Genomic DNA, 17,641 nt, shown 5'->3' with positions numbered 1-17,641 from the left:
ATGTCGATGATATCTATCTTATGGAAGACGAGTTGTGGCCGCATCTGTGTCGCGTTGATCGCATTATTGTTATGTTTGCAGACTTCGGTTACAAATACAACTTTGCGAAGTCTCATATTGCAGAGTATACAGTGTTGTTTTTGGGCTACAAGCTCAACAATGAAGGTCGAGGATTAGCTCCTCACTTTCTGGAGAAGTGCGCATGCCTGCGTGCTCCTACGGCACTGAAAAAATTACAGTCTTTGCTGGGCTTTCTGAATATCGGTCGTACGTACATTCCCTATTATGCCCAGCGTATCAAGCGCTTTATGCCTTGGTACAACCTACTTTTTCCAAATCAAGCTGGCTGCCGGAGCATTCAGCTATTTTGCAATCGTTGCAAGCTGATCTTCTTGTTCCAAAATACTTACTGACACGTGATACCCGCACTAACCTGGTTATAAGAATTGTGCCAGGCGCGGTGGGTTTCACGTACTTAATGTTCAATGAGGGCAACACCGTCCCCATTGCATACAAATCACACCTGTACACTTCCACGGTCGAAAAAGTTCTGACTGCGGTGCAGATGGCGATTCTGAAAGAACGAGCGCTGTCGCAAGGAAAACACATGTTGGTGGTCACACCATATCCTGCCCTAGAGGCAGTGACGAAGGCCAGTGTACCCAATTCTAAAGCTTTGCATCCACGTTGGATACAATGGGCCACTTCCTTGACGTCGCCCGATGTCACCTATATCTTTGATGCCTCATTACAGACTCAGGAGTACTTGCAGTAGGAATTCATTCATCCGGCTCCTCTGTCTTTGCGCCCGCTCGAAGATTACCATAGTGTCATATACACTGACAGTTCGGCGCAACCGGCGACTGGATCGAAGCATGCCTATTCAGCGGCCTGCGCAATTGTGGTGGGTACTTTCGTAAATGGTGAATTCCAATCTGATGTTGTGCATACGCAGTCATTGGGTGATTGTACCGCACAATTGGCGGAGCTTCGTGCTCTGGTGCTTGCACTGGAGTTTGCTGATCCTCGGGTCACTACTCTTATAGTGAGTGACTCGTTTTACTGTGTTCAGTCCTTTAACGACAATCTATTCTTTTGGTCTCAAAATGAATATCGTGATTCCAAAGGTAGCACAATTAAGCACAAAATGCTTTGGGTTAGAGTGGCAGAACTTAAAGAACATCTGTCTCTCATGAATGTAATTCACACTCTAGGGCACCAGCGAGTTGGTGTCCACGCTGTCGGCAACAGCTTAGCTGACGAGGCAGCAAAAACAGCAGTGGCAACATATCTAGTAGCAGCAGTTACAAGATCCAAAAGTAGGATTGATGATGACATCTTGGCAGCTATTGCTGCCACAGAGAAGGGAAGTAATACCCAAGAGGTTTCCCTTCTCGTTACCATTATCACTTAAGTCCTGGTAACGTCCCATTAGTGAGAATTAACGACGTTGGTGACAGATTGATTCTCAACGCGGACTGTAGACCATCTTTGATATCAGCAGCTCACGAGGGTATGGCCTCTGCCCACGCCGGCGTTGCAGCTACTGTTTCTCTGTTACAACAACGTTACTGGTGGTGCGGTTTATATAAACAAGCTCGCGCTTATGTTCTTGATTATGACATTTGCGAGCAGATTAAACCTTCAACTGCTGCGCGCCAACCACAAACTCAGTTGTACATATCTGATAAACCACTGGGGTGTGTTTATCTAGATCACTGCGGTTCTTTCTCCTCTGATACTGCGTACAAGTATATCTTGGTTGCAGTGGATTCGTGCACACGTTTTCTGTGGGTATGGCCACAAAGGAGTGCTGATGCCCGTACTGTCATCAGGGATTTGAGTGTCTTTGTGGGAAGTGTTGCGTGTGGTACCTTTCATTCTGATCAGGGCCCGGCGTTCGCCTCTAAGGCGTACAAAGAAGCCATGAAAAATTTGGCGGTCCAAGTCAAATTTTCATCTCCCTACCGACCTGAGGGTAATAGTGTGGTGGAGCGAATTTGTATAACGTCCAACGTGCATTTAATAATCTCTCTAGAAGGTCTCTGGGTGGGCGGACCCCATACATGATGCTCTTTGGCATACGAATGTTTGTCCCGGACCTTGATGGTCTAGACATGGCGACGTCAGCCACACCCTTTGACGTAGATGATCACTGTGCTGTATTGCAGACTCTACAAGAAGCCAGAGACAGTCTCGCAAAGGAACACGTGCCCTCCACATCTGATGCTGCGCTTCAGATCCCGGTAGTCGGCTGGCTACCTCGAGTTGGTGACCTGGTCCGTGAGAAGGTGGACAACAAGAAGTTCAGCCCCTCTTATCGTGCCCCGGTTCCAGTGCTTGGTGTGCAGGGTACAAGAACAGTAATTTTACCTCCACTTCCTGGTCACAAGGATAACAGGTACATCTCCATTGACAATGTCAAACTACAGCGAGTGGCCGATTCTTCTTAGTATGACTCCAGCGGTTTCTTGCCCTGCGATGCTAAGAAATTCTGTTTTGGCTCCAGCTTCTACCACCTTGTCTGATATTGCCATCGAGATGCATACAGTTACTGATCCTTTGTTGCTACCACCAGTTGGTGGTCCACCTGAAGATACTGAGTATGCTTATCCCGCAGATGTACCGTTGCCTGTTTTACAATCCACCGCAGTTAACCAGTCACGTTTCTCCTTTGATACTAACTCAATGACTTCCAATGCCCCTTCCAAAGTTTCAATTTTTGCTGTCTGGTTTAAAAGAAATTTTTTGATTCCCCCTTAGACTTACATTTGGCTGGTGCTCATATGTATTTTTCTGTTCATGTCCATTGGATTTGTGGTGGTATTTTTTCGTCTTGTGAATGGACACTACCTAAAAGAAAGATCTACGATTAGACTAATTGATGGTACATTGGCCCCCCACTCCTCATCACACATCATGAAGAGGGACCAGACTTTTGTAAATATTACTGCCTGGCCTGTGTTAGACGGGATTGCGTGGGATGCTGTTAAATTTCAAATTCATGGTCCCACTGAGGTTATCAATGTGCCAAATGTATTTCGTGTTTCTATGGGTGATGTGGTTAAGCAAAACATCCGCTCTGATGATTGGAACGTTCAGGCCATAGAAGCGCTGTTTCTGATTTGAAATATTATGCTGCATTTGATACTGAGGATTTGTATTTAGATACTGCTAATTATGGTGAGCAGTTTTGCTATCAACATTATGGCAATCATTTCCTTCACAAAGCCAATACGTTTAGAAATTTTGTAAATTATACACAATGGGAACATTGTCCAATGCCAATGCTGTGCAGCTCCACCACATTAGTGAAAAAATTCACTTATTTTTCTGATTTCAGTGTTTCAAATCCTGCCTCCTTTTATTTTAAAGTGGCATCTGAGTCTGCCTCGAAGGTTAGGCTGACACACACTAAATTATTATATTCCAAATCCTTTATGGATGATTTAGCAATTAGAGGTTATGATCTGTGGAAAGCTACTATTGATCTTAAATCGGTTTGGGGTTCTAAACCGTGGCAGGTACAAGGAACAGAAGCTTTGCATCGTGCCTGCCTCATCCCGAACCACATGTTGTTTTTGAATTCAACAATTTTTCAGACCCCCTGCTTTGGATTGGCTACTTCTAAAAAACTGAATTCTCCCTCTACTCCGGATCTGGGTGCTTATCCTAATTGGGATAAACATACGGATCTGTCCCTTGATGCGTTGCAGTCATACATCTCTAATACATCCTTCAATATTTCCAAGTTAAACTTGGAAGGATGGTTAACATGGCAGACGGGCTCAGATTCCTGTCAACATCGTTTTTTGGGTTTGGAACCTGGGTATGCGCAGGTTCGTGTAGACCCCCATTTTGAATCTTCTCATTCTGTTACTACCTACTCGGTAGGGAAAGTATGCCAATCATGGCTGCAACATTCCACCTTGGCATCTGTTAAACTTCATTTATCTAAATTACATGACAAAATAGATTTGAATGATTTTGTTAAAGGTCTTGTAGGTGGCAGGTCCAAAAGATGGGTGTATGCTATTTATAACGAAGTTTGGAAGTTATCACAAATTGAAGCTGCTTCCAGATTGCGTGCTATTGATCAGGCCAATATGGAAAAAGTTCTAGCTGTCATAGATAATAGCATTAACACCCTTTCTTCCAGAATTTACACGTTAGATAATATTGTTTCATCTGTTGTTGATATTGTGCAGGATGATATGTCTGTATTGTATCATGGTCAAAATCAATTGCGTTCTATGATGCAGTTTGCATGGACATTGCAAACGTTAAAGGCTGGAAAAGTCCCTTGGGACTACATGAATACTTCATCTTTGTTCCTTCCTTTTAATCTAACTGCAAAACAGCAATTCATGTCCATGAAAGATGCAACATATTCATTGCTGCACATTGAAAAGTTAGAACCTTTGCCTTTCTCTGTGGCCGAATTGAACTCCGCTGTGTGACTTATCCACGGGTTAATTACATTACCACTTCCTTTGTTTAAGTTCAGTTCTTGCATGAAACATTATGCATTAGGCAGATATGAACAACTAGGTACTGCCTTCCTGCATGAAGTTTAGTCACTTCCATTTACATACAGGTGCATGAGGGATGGTAAAGAGGTCTATTTAAAAGGTGAGGAATGCACTACCACACCTGATCACTCTGTAGTCTGTAGGCACATTCAGTTGCATGGCGCGTGCAATGTGTTAGCTCCTAATTTAGCATGCGTCTTGAAAGGGATTCCAGTGCCAGCTATTACTCCCTCTTTCACGTTACTGGCTAACGGTAGTTATTTGCTTTTGAATAATGAAGCTTGCTGCGGGATGCTAGTGGGAATTCCCTACATAGTGACTGTATCACAGAGAGTAGTTTGCTGTAAGAATGTCCTTTTCCCACCCCCACATGGGTGGCTGGATGTATCCATCTGGCCTTCCATTTCAACCTTGAAAGCAGAGTTCAACAAGATGATCAGAATAAGGGATCTATTGTCTCAAAAAGAAGTCGCGCTGACTTCTTCACGTGAAACATTTGTCCTTCACGTAGCAAATACGCGCACCGACGGGCATGCACTTTTGAATACTGATCTCCCACTTCATTTTGGTGCCCTGATTCAAACTATCTTTAATGCCTCATCAACAGCGGGCTTGGCTAATTTTTTAGGTCTCGCATAAAGCAGCGCATGCGCTGCCTCTGCGAGGCGTCAAGTAATAAGTATGACTACTGAAACTCCACCCATTGCATCTCACTTTGTTTTGTCACTTGCCATTGGTTACATCTGGCATTGCTCTTTTTATGTAGCTCATTCATTGGCTGGTGGTCTGAAACGTCACTTCCGTTTTGCTTCCCTTGTGCAGGAAGCAGCACTGACCAACTACAGTTTAGTTCCGCTACTCAATTTGGGACTACTTCCTTGTTTATTTTCCACCGCCGTTCACCACTAGCTGCTGAGTTTGGAAGTGTTGGCATTTTCTTTTCCTGTTCCGCCCCCCTCCCGTTGGTCGTGTTATCCATCCTCCAGCCCTCTTTCCCGTTGTCAGTGTCACCGTTCCCTTTGTTCCCGCCCCCCTCCCGCTGTCCGTTTCCCCGTTCACTTTGTTCCACCCCCTCCCGTTGAGTGTGTTCTCCATCCTCCCGCCCCTTTCCCATTGTCAGTGCCCCCGTTCCCTTTGTTCCCGCCCCCTCCCGCTGTCTGTTTCCCCGTTCCCTTTGTTCCCGCCCCCCTCCCGCTGTCCGTTGTTTGGCAGCTTGCGTCATGGAGGCGCGCGCTTGTTTTTTTATGGCCTCAGCGTATTGCGGCTGTTTTAGGTTAGGGACTCCATGCCGCTCCGGCAGAGGCTGAGTTACTCCACCGGCCACTTCCTGAATAACCTGTGCCCTTCCATGTGGTTCACCTACTTTCTGCTCTACTACCACTCGGTGCTGGGCTTCAACACCACCTACGCGTGGGTCCTCCTCCTCCTGGGCCAGGTGTCCGCTGGCATCTGCACCCCTCTCGTGGGCTACGAGGCAGAGAGTTCCCCCGGGTGCAGCCGGTACTGCCGCCGAAAATCCTGGCACGTGGCCGGTAAGTTTGTCGTTTTGCCATTTGTGTAGTGGTGTACATCTTTCAGTGTCAATTGTGAGTACCTCCGATACCCAAAGTCTAAAAAAATCGAAGTAAATCATAATGTTAATTTGTTTTCTGGGCGGGTCTGGAAAGGACGTTGTCTTTAAACCTGCCTGCCTGTTTCATTGAGGGATTTATTCCATTCTAGCCCATACCTTTAGGCTTTCAAATTAACAGTAGCTTTCAGTTTTACTGATTTGTGTTTGTCCTAACACCAACAGCAAAAGCCAAAACCAGCTTCCTGCCGTTCCCGCCCCCCACCTTCCTTTCTATGCCCTCTCGTGCCTACTGTCCATTCCCTACTCCCAGTGCCCCGTTCCCCTGCTCTGCCCAGGTCCTTGCTCTCTCCTCTCTCTTCTCCCTCCCCCCCCCCCGTTTCCGGCTTTCCCATATTGGACGGTGTGTCCAAAAATATTAATTTTTCCAAACTTATCGCTGCCTCCAAACCACTCTTGCCAGGGGCTGTGGAGCCGGACTCACAAATACCCTTGGGCCTGTGTGTGTTGTGGTGGAGGGTCAAGCTGATTGGGTGTCGCAGCGAACAGTTTTTTTGTCTTTTCTAACTTTTGTGGGGTTAGCGGAGGCGTGTCATTACTTAATGGTGTCTGCTGAGTTATAACTGCTCTCAATTGTGGAAAAGTGCTGCTGTATGTGTGAGAACATGGGCTTATTTGCTGTATGTAATACTGTCGGGATGCTCTGCTTGCTCTTGGTAATGTGAGAGGGATTTGCCTGTGTCTATCAAAGAAGGTGGTTCATATGTACGTGAGGGACATCCTGCTTGCTCCTTGATCTTGGGTGTCTGTGTGTTTTTCTTCTTCTTATCTGAGGGAGGCTGTAATATCAGATCATGTTTCAGCAGCGCTGCTTCCCCCATCAGTGTCCAGCTGCCCCTCTGGAGGCTTGCCTCTCACAGTTCAAGGACCCCCACACCCAACAACAGTAATACATGAGTATTTTGCACTCTGTGCATGTTTTACTTAAAGCTTTTCAACTTCTAAAAAAGGTCATTTAGCCCAATAGACTCGGTGCCAGTGCTCCATAAAAAGCTCTGTAGGCAGCTGCCTCAGGGTACCACCTCAAAGGGCAAATGCAGAGCGCCAGACTGCAATGAAGAATTTTAAAAATTGCCCTACGTCTTTGGAAGAGTGAGCGCCCAAGTGGCAAACTAAACATTTTGCCGGTAGTTCTGGAAATACTTGCGGCAAGCGGACCAGATTGCACGTACCAGGGCCCATTTTACCCAGGCCAAAGTTAAATGAAGTTAAGCAGCTGAGAGGGAGAGAAGGAGGCGCCCTGTCCAGTGATAACTAGCTTTGTGGTATATTGCATCTGAGTTTGATATGTATTCAGTGTTCTGTTTAATGTGTTCTGTTGGTGGCAGGCGCGCAACACCCATTGGGCTTACCGGGCTTCAGCTCCCCCCCCCCGTCATGTATGTCAGCCCATCTGAGACAGCCTCGCGGGCTGGCGTCCGTCTAATTGCAGCCGGATCCGAGTACTTCACAGGTCTTTAAAAGACCATTTACTCGTTAATGAGGCTTTTATGTTTTCACCCCTTCTTACAGCCACTCTGCCTATGGCTGGAAGACTTAGCCCCCCCCCGAAATCTTGCTCAGCCCCCCCCCCCCCCGAAATGTGGCTCTAGTTGCCCGCATGGTTGGTGGTGTTTGCTGCCTAAAAGAACAGTTGTGCCAGCCTCAACTTAAAAGTAATAGTATCAATAGTATCAACCCTAACACCTTCATGACTTGTACACACAAGTGCAGGTGCTGTATTTGTGCAGTTGTGTACCATTTATGCCACTGTTTCCCAAACTGTGAGTCGCGGCCCACTAGTGGGTTGCAAGCTGGTTTTTGTTGGTTAACAAAAGTCCAGCAAAAAATAAAGATGTATTAAAATTTGGTGCCCCACCACCCCAAAATTTGTCTCTATTTGCGCCTCTGACTCCGAGTGTCCCACAAAAGGGTGTAAAGTGAACGAGAATTATCCAATGCAAATAAGAGCCACTAATTATTTGGGAGACTCGGCAGGAACTGGTCTTTGGAAGAAGGGTCAGCGTTTAAGTTAGTATTTCACTATGCTGGATATTTATTGCCATCACATGAGCAAAGTAAAAAAAAAAAGCATTTGCAATGCAATAGGTCTCACATTGACACAAGTTTCAGCTATTGCTATTATAAATGACTGCGTTTTATTTATGTTTTTTTATTAAAAACAAAAAAAAGGCATTGTCATTTACAATGCGAGAGTTTAAGCTATTGGCATTGTAAATGACAATGCCGTTTATTTATCTGTTTTCAAAACCAACACATAGATAAAAGTTTTGTCATTTACAATGCCAATAACTCAAACTTTTGCAAATGCGAGACCTATTGCATTGCAAATGCTTGTTCAAAATTGTGGGCTCCGGCCTTGTGACCTCCTTCCAAACTATTTTTGGTGTGATCCCGGCATTTTTTCATTCTGTTTTTTCCAGCATCTTTGGCGGTCTCCTGTTGATTCTCGTCCTCGTGGCTGGGGTGCTGTTGTTGGTCTGCTTACTGTGCAATGGCTGCACAATTTGTGTCACACGACAGACTGTCCCGGCTGCTCCATCTTCGTAACCGGATGCTTGAATACTATGGAACATTACCACTGGCAACTTTGAGCATAGCCTATGGATTGTCCTTCCGATTTTCATATTTTACATGCGTACAACCTGTTTTTCATTGCCTAGATTGTCCATTCGAATGGGCTCTGGATTTGTGCTTGTCGAACTCGGTGTCTCCTGCCCCGGATTATGATCGACTAATGAGTCCCTTAGTGGCTCATGAGTTGGACTGTTCTGGTGTCAGGATTATGGCCTGTGGAGCGGTACATGGAGTCCTAGGGAATTGGGACATCGGTACGACTTCCTGGCAAGACGTTATCTTGAAGAACACGCCAGTTGCCCTCTGATTGTGCTAGAGGCTCCAGTTGTCGAAGAACATGTATGTTCATTTGCCTTGCTTGACTGGATGGCGGACACTTTTACAGAACGTTCCAATGATTTCCTCTTGGAAGCTACATACTGTGCTTATACATTGATGGATTAACTTGGATGTCGTCCAACTTTCCTTCACGCACAATTTCTCGCTGAGCCTTGCCTTTGCATTTTTTTTTTCCATTCACATTTTTTCCTTTTATCGGTTTTTTTCTTTGTTCGAACCTTCACTGCCCTTTATATGGATTGCCAATTCGTACTCTTAGTTCCGTTCTATTGAACTTGAACTCCGCGTTCCTTAATTGTATCCCTATTGGTTAGTGGTCCGATCAAGGGGGGGGTGTAGTGAGGGCTGCGATTTACAAACATACATTGCTAAGTTAGCATAAGCGCGTTAGATGTTAGAAAGCCATCTTGCCACTTTTGCTGCTTTTGCACACGACACTGCAGATACATGTTATTATTTGAAAACTGCTTGCTCGCCTTTTCTTCACATGAGAACTGCCTGTTGTTCACATCCCTAGACGTGCGCTGCGACCTTGGTCTGAACATTGTGTAACGAAACAGTCTGGGTCACCAGACAATGCATGTTTTTGAGTTCAGGTTGATCGGCCCACTATTTAGCCATAACACACACGCAGCTGCAAATACCTGAAAGTCGAGAGCTTTTAATATTGCAGTCTGCATGCCTCACACACATTCTGAAGAAGAGCTTTCCCAGGAGCAGAGCACACCTGATCCTGTGATGTGATTCAACTAAGCTGATCTTTACGGTATGGGGTTCCCCATTCAAACCTAGAGACCTTCTATTAGTTAATAATATTAGCTTATTAGTAAAGGGAAGGTGGCTGCATTCCACTGTCATTTATAACATGATTTCTCCCTTTATTTTCTATGGTATTGTAACAATGCTGATGGTTTTATTTTTAATCATTTGTCTGCTTATGTTACTGCATCTTAGGACACGTAGTTTATAAAATAAACATTTTAAACTCTATCGTGTCTTTGTATCCTCTTGTTGTGGACTGATATGAGAATAATAACGAACAGGTATTTCTGATTCCCACCATTCCGGAGAGTACTCTAAGTCGCTTGTTCTGGGTTGTCTATACATTGGGACCTCCGAGATAATACGGATAATGAATGGGACACTGATGCTGGTCGGATAGGGGTTCGGGGTTCTGAGGTGAGTTTTTGGTACACCACAATTCACTGAGGTCCTGGTTTCCTGCGCATAGTTCTGTGCATGAGCAGAATCCCTGCAACAGTTGGTGCTTTGTGCTGTATGGGGTCGCTTCCCAAAAAACTTGCATCGCAATAGGTTTATGAGAGATACTTCCTCACCGGTATCATATCCAGGTAGCAGTGAGAGAGTAAATGTGTGTTTTTGTATTGTCAGAACGAGCTTACAAGGGAGGTTTTGGAGTCAAAGGCTCCCAAACTTCAGAGGGCCCAGCAACTGGCTTTCCAGTCAGCAAGCAAGCTTGCATTACACGCACTGCCTTTAGGACTCCAGGTAGCTGCTTAACAGAAGCCATCCCATTAAGATATGGGGCTGAATAGAAGCGATTTGCCGCTGTGTGTTCATGGTTCCAGGTAGATGGAGATGGGAATCATCCAGAGTGATGCTGGTAGTGAGTGCATTGCGCCCACTCCAAGGAATCCTATAGCACACGGTTCCATAGATATGTGGGTGGAAAAGATCCATGTCTTAGGCAGATCCAGAAAATACATTTCAGGAACATTTCGTGGGTAAGAGCTCTCATTTGAAGGTACGATTTCAAAGTTCCTCATGTAATGAAACTGGTACTAGGCTTAGCGCTCTCGAAGTCTCTAAAAAAAAAATCTGATGTCAAATGTCCCTCATGTAATGCAACTGATGCTATGCTAGGCACTTTTAATTGAAAGTTTGATTGCAATGTTCCTCACTTAATGCAACTGATACTACGCTTAGCGCTCTCAAAGTCTCTGCAAATCAGATTTCAATGTTCTTCATATAACGGAACTGATGCTATGCTAGGCGCTCTTAAATTGGAAGTTTGATTTCAATATTCCTCACTTGATGCAACTGGTGTTATGCTAGGCACTCTCATTGAAAGTCTGATTTCAATGTTCCTAATGTAAATGCAACTGGTGCTATGCTAGGCGCTCCTAATTGAAAATTTGATTGTAATGTTCCTCACTTAATGCAACTAGTGCATGCTAGGCGCTCTCATTAAAAATATGAGTTCAATGTTCCTTATGTAAGGCAACTGAGGTCTAAGCGTTCAGAATTGAAAGTCTGATGCCCTACTGTTGGCGTCACATCATCTGTCAGGTCACTTACATACATTACCAGCACTTGTGATATTACACCAATACATCCCAGGCATTGTTTATAACACCTTCGAGAGTGCCGTATGTACGTGTCAAACATTTTTCAAGGACCATCTCGAGAGTAACGAGGTTGAAATATCGCAATGGAGAGTGCTCCGTAAGTAGCATTAAACTGTTAAACAGCAGTACCATACAGCGTTGGGGCTTATACGAATTGCTTAATACTACTTACGGAGCACTCTCCATTGCGATATTTCAACCTTGTTACTCTCGAGATGGTCCTTGAAAAAATTTTGACTGATAGCTCTAATCAGTTATATAGCTGCTATTGCTGAAACTTGGATTAACACGAAGGAATTCAGGCATAATACTACACGACATTGAGTATAGTCATTATCTATGTGTGACGTATTGCCTTAACTATATGAGATTTGCCCTGAGGAAGTCGTTGGGTCATTTACTCAAGACGAAACACGTGTTGGCTGCAACTTTTTGTTCTTACCTGATATTGTGAACCATCATGCAATGAGACTTCGGGAGACAAGAAAATAAAGAAGATTTTGCTATTGAATATATGGATTGACTTTTCTCCTGAAACTTAGACATTTTCTGATCTGGATACGTATTTGTTTGTGCTCGGGAACTATATTTTGTTTGCAGGTTTATCCTCTGTTTGCCTTGGTAACGGAGGATTATTGGGACGTATGTGGCCGTTTCCCTTTCTGTTCCCTTGAGCAACTTACTTTCTGTGCTTTATATATACATATATTGGTTGTGCGCAAAAATAATCCAGCCACTTTTCCATGTTTGTAATATATGCCTGTGGATTGTCACAAGTACCTATGCACCCTTGTGCGCGTATGATTATAAAAAGTGATGTATTGTGTCACACAACACCTGCCCCTGTGTTGTCGCGTACATACATTATCAGTACTTGTGATGCCACATCAACGCATCCCAGGCCTCTTGGTCACACCTTCGAGAGTGCCATAGGCACGCAGGTGCTGTTATAAATATGAATTAGTCTGTTGTCCAATAGCATCTATGCACCCATTGCAGGCACACGTATGCATTGGAAGCTGGTTATGTCACACTATAGCTCTGCACCTGTGTGCTGGTACACGTACGCAATATATGCCTGTAGATTGTCACACAGTACCTATGCAACCTGGTGCTCATACACTTATGATGAGTATCACACAATATCTCAGCACCCTTGTGCCTGAACACTTAGGCATTGGTAGGTCCATGTTGTGTCACACAGGACCTATGCACCTTGGGAGCTTGTTCAATCAAGCTTTATATGCCTGTGGTTCGTCACCCCCTTGGGCTCGTACACTTATAATATTAATGTATTGTGCCACACAGTACCTCAGCGCACTGGTGTCTGAACACTTATGCACTGGATGTCCGTGTTTATGTCACGGTACCTATGCGTGGGCGCATTGCGGCATAAAATGCCTAGGTCATATCATACAGTGCCTATGCACCCTGGGTTGGTACACTTTTCGCACTAGATATATATGCGGTGGCACACAGTACCTATGCATCCGTTTGCTTGCGCAGTTGATGTCCGCATTGGGTCACACCGTCCCTATGCAACCTGGGCTGAGGGTGTGGGTGGTAAAGGTAGGGTACAGTTTCATGAGGTAGTCAATGGGCCTGGCATGCAAACCACATCTCTTATCCAAAGGCTAGGAGCACTAATCATCTGTGTTTTATGTTCCTTTATGTATGGTGGATCCATGAATGTGATACCTGTGAAGATGATCTGAACGGCAATGACGGCGAGATGTCAGGGCCACTTCTGCAAAGGTGGCGATGGGTCACTCCTCACTATCTTTCAGTTCAAGAGTCATGGGTTTCGGCACCCAAGATGCCGGGTTGGATTCGGCTAGCGTTGGGACCCGCCACCAAGGTAGTGGTAATGGGTCTAAGGGAGGAGCAGGTCAAGAGGGTTGGTAGGTGGTCCTCTAACTGCTATAAGCGCTACGTGCGGCTACACATACTGTAGTCCATTGGTTCTGTTTCATGTGAATTCCGAGTTTCTGTATCCTGTTACTCAGGGTGTAGTTTGCATCAGTACACTGTTACATGGTATAATGTGCAGTAGTGTAGGTTGTTAGCCTGTCAGTAGGGCAATACACTGACGGATGTTCTATTTTCAGGCTTGTTTGCCGTTTCACGAGGCCAGAGTGCGTAAGTTTGGAACAAGAATAGAGTTGCAGGGACAGGGACAGGGCAGCCTGTGTGTAGGGCATTTCAGGGAGCTGGCGAATCGCGCTTTAAAAGAAAGTAAGGGACCACCAGCAATCTGGATCCTGCACCTAGGGGGTAACGACCCGGCTCGCCTAGGATGGAGGGTTTTAGTTGAGGAGCTGCCCCCTGAGGTGGGATGGTTGGCAAAGAGGTGCCCCGATGCTATGATCGTGTGGTCTCACGTGATCCCCAGGTTCCAATGGAGAGGGGACGGTTCAGTGCGAGCAGTGAATCACGCGGCAAAGCGGATCACCATTAAGTCTGATAAGCCATTCAGGACCCCTAAACTGTTTTCAATAGGACATGACCCCGAAACGGATTTCAATAGGACATGGGTACAGCCGGGGTGATCAGTTCTTTTGCAAGACGGGTTTCACATATCATTCAAAGGGAATCAGGCATTCATGGAGGACATTTTTAGCATGGGTGGAGGGCCCGAGTTACAGGGCATGACCTCCTAGTGGGCTGAGGGGGAGGACAGATAGTCGGGCAACTATGCTGTCCTGTGGCGGTAAGGTCATGATTGGTAAGCATAGTCTTCGGTCCTTAGTGGCCAGAACCATGTAACTCCAGGGGCAGTGACAGCCGGTAGGTAGGCTGTTGGGGTGCGGGGGCCAGGGGAGTAATCTTTCCAGTGGTCCTGTGGCCACCCTCGCACGCGCATCAGGGCGCAAGTATGCAGAATTTCTGCAGCCCCCGTTATGGAGTTTAAGGTACAGGGCGTAGTAGGGGCCCGGGGGCAAGTATCCGTCTGATAAGCAGTACCCCTGCGCAAGCCTACTCCGGCGGAGTATTTTCTCCTAGTTTGCTGGGATCTGGCTGGCTGACAGTCAATGTCCTTGCCGTAGGCTCTAGAGGGGACACGCAGAAAGTGAATAAATGCATTGTTAGATTTACAGTACGAGTGTCGTGTGTATTAGAGTTGTTACGGTTAGCCACGTGACATCATCTGCCCAACAATGTATCTGGACTTTCTGCGTAATTGTACATAATGTTAATAACTAATGTTTTTTAATTTTGTAATAAATACGGCCGGGGGTTTACACCCCCTAATCCAAAAATGGTGTGGTCTTAATACTTGCCTTGAAGGAGGGAGGGAGACCCCATCCGGACAAGGGCTGTGGGTACAAAAGGTAAAAAAGGGGAGTTGGGGAGTACCAGGCGATATGCTGTGTACATAAATTGTCCACACTTTGCACAAGGCCGTGGAGGGCAGGGGGCAGATGGTGATGTCAAGTGACTGCAAATCTAAAGAGTGGGGCTGCTTAGTATTTTTGTATACCATGAGCCTCTGCATGTTAAGTGCACAAGCTGCTCTTTGAGTACCATAGCATGCGAGCGAGCAGGCATCTTGAAATGAATGATCTCCAGGCAGAGGGAGTGCCGGCCTGCATCACCATATGCATTACAGTGGTGTGAGGGACAGACTTACTTGTTGGAGATGTCTCTTATTTTCATGTCTGTGCTTTGACTCTGTTCTTCTCGCTGTTTAAGGAGGTATTTTTCCTTCTTGTTTTCCTCCCAGGATAAGAGAAGTGCAGTTTTATTCACATCCGCCTCGAGCATTGAGACTGAAATTAGAGAAACGTCAGAAAAAATAACTTGCAAGTCCCATGGAATACACATACAAACCACAAACAGCAGATTACATTAATGAATCCTCACTAATTATTTAATTTACCATCTAGTACCTGCTAGGAATGTCACATGATGAAAAAATACATCGTTCTGATAGCTACCTTATGTTTATAAACCATTACGTAAACTTTAGTAACCGACCTTGTCCACTCACTAGGCTATCCGACATCACTTGCTCAATATCTAATTATCAGTTTGTCATTTTCACGCATTCAGTCTGTTGGGGTCTTGGGCGACGTTTCCGCCACTAGGAGTGAATCTATGGGTCTCAGCAGCACAAGGACAGCTGCTCAGGAAAGCTCCCTACCTTAGGGTGAGAGGTCTGCTGTACTCTCCCATGATGCATGTGATTGGCTGGCCTATAGCTCACCAGAAGCTTAAGCTGCCACCGGAAGAAGTCACATGGGGTCAAATGTAATTGATTCCTGTAAGGTGTTTTTAGTATATGAATTGCTGCAGCAGTGTTTATCAGAGCAGGAGGAGTCAGATGAGTCCAGGGCCGATACCAAGGGCAAGAAATGGCTCCTGGTGTCCCCAAGTCAATAGAGGTGGCACCCCCCTGCGTTCCGTTAGGGAATACATCCAGCCATAATTTCAGTGTTGGCAGCAGCAGGATTACATGGCAGCAGAGACCCTCTGTGATACTCGGAGTCCCCCACGGTGGTCTCTGCAGTTGCTTAGTTTGGCGGGTTAGGAGGGGGCTGTGGCAGGCATGTGTTGCCTGTTGCGCCAGGATCCCCTGGCATTGGGAATGGAAAGCTGATACTCTTTGGAGCAGCTCGGAACAATCCGTGCCAACGGCCCCATGCAGTGCAGACGAGAACAACCAGCCCTTCAAGCTGATTTTGCTTCAATCCCGAGAAGAGAATCCACTCGAGTGGCAGCATATCTACTCGATAAACGGGCCTCGGACCGCGACCACCGATGACCACCAGCGACCACCTGTTTTAGAAAACCCCGCTAGGGGACGCCAAATCTCACTTGCGCTCAACAGCTCGCATTTCTGGAGTCTTGTGGGAAAAAAGTCCCACCAAGCGGCGATTGGCATAATTTGGCCAGAACTCTGCATTAGAAGTTTAACACAGAGTTACCAAACTCTGCCTATTCTGCAGGCAGCATGATACATTCCGCCCACCACCAGTCATTTCTTAAAGTCCTGGGGGCAACGCCTGGGAAGAAACCCTCTTTTCTGAAAAAGTTTCCTTTTTGTCAATGTAGCCCTCTTGACTAGCATAAGCCCTCAATCTAGCCTGTGGGCACCCCCCACCTCATACTGTTGTCAAGCAATGTCAGATGTAGCAGGATTTCTTTGATGCCCAAAACACATGCCACAGAAGTGAGCAACGCAATGCCTCGGTCCTTGGCTCCCCGATGAGCTATTCAAGAGATGGAGCGGTCCAGGCTGACACCGCAGCTGCTGCCCCTGATGGAGCCGACAAGCATCTCAACCACTTGTATCTATGGAATTCATTGTTTGTTTCGGTGTCAGCATGACGAAGTGGGGAGGTGGTGGGTTTAGTCTGTGTTACCTTTAGCACAAGACAGGACTACTGTACCTGCCCAGAGTCAGACTGGAGACCAACAGCAGCTCAGTCATAAATACTCGCACCGGCCCGGCTCCCTTTGTCTTTTTGTGCTTTGTCTTTTCATCCATATATCTATCTATCCTCCCTCCTCCCCACCCACCCATCCATCCATCCATTCTCTCTCTCCTCTCCTACCTCTCTCCTTTCTTTCTACCTTGCCCTTCCCTCCTTCTCTCTCTTGAAACCTCCTCAAGACTTCTGCAATTAACCTCAGGGATCTGAGGAAAGTGACAGAGCCACCAGGAGCGACCCTGAGCTCTCAAGACCAGCCTCCACTGGCATACGGTAGGGGGTACCATGACAACATGCTTGTTCTGACATTTCTTGACTTAAGGGTCACCCTCGTGGTATATGGAGGGAACTGATGTCAAAATTCCAGCGCTGGCAGATTTGTCTGTAATGTTTGGCCTGAGGGGACAGTCATGGCATAGGGGGGACTTTGGAAGTCAGTTTTGACATATGGGGCCCTGGCTGCACTTTTGGAACAAAAAAATAGTCCACTCCTGGGAGCGCCAAGTTTCATTGGCTTGGCACACTGTGACAGGACATGAATATTTATTGATTGCGCTTTCATAGCCCATTGCGTTTTAGCAAAATTATGGTGTGCTTAAAATACACTATATGACCATATTTGTTCCAAAATGTTCTTGACTTCCTGCCCACAAGAGCTGGGGCTCGCTTGCTACAATTCAGGGAACTACTGTTTCCCATCATTTTTCAAGATTGCCAGAAATCACTGTAAGGGCAGAAGGTAGGCAGACTCTTGAGCAG

At 46.0% G+C, this 17,641-nt stretch overlaps 1 protein-coding gene across 1 annotated transcript in view; it reads right to left on the bottom strand.

The window, feature by feature from the left end:
- LOC146808461 (transient receptor potential cation channel subfamily M member 2-like) overlaps positions 1 to 17,641 on the bottom strand; it is a 3,976,112-nt gene that overhangs the window by 1,391,708 nt on the left and 2,566,763 nt on the right. Inside the window, exon 24 of the mRNA XM_085623954.1 lies at positions 15,079 to 15,217. Coding sequence (XP_085480080.1) covers positions 15,079 to 15,217 — 139 coding nt within the window. The remainder of the gene's footprint in view (positions 1 to 15,078; positions 15,218 to 17,641) is intronic.

Source organism: Triturus cristatus, chromosome 8, assembly GCF_964204655.1.
Source record: "Triturus cristatus chromosome 8, aTriCri1.1, whole genome shotgun sequence".
NCBI lineage: Eukaryota > Metazoa > Chordata > Amphibia > Caudata > Salamandridae > Triturus > Triturus cristatus.
This window is presented reverse-complemented; position numbering and strand designations above follow the sequence as displayed.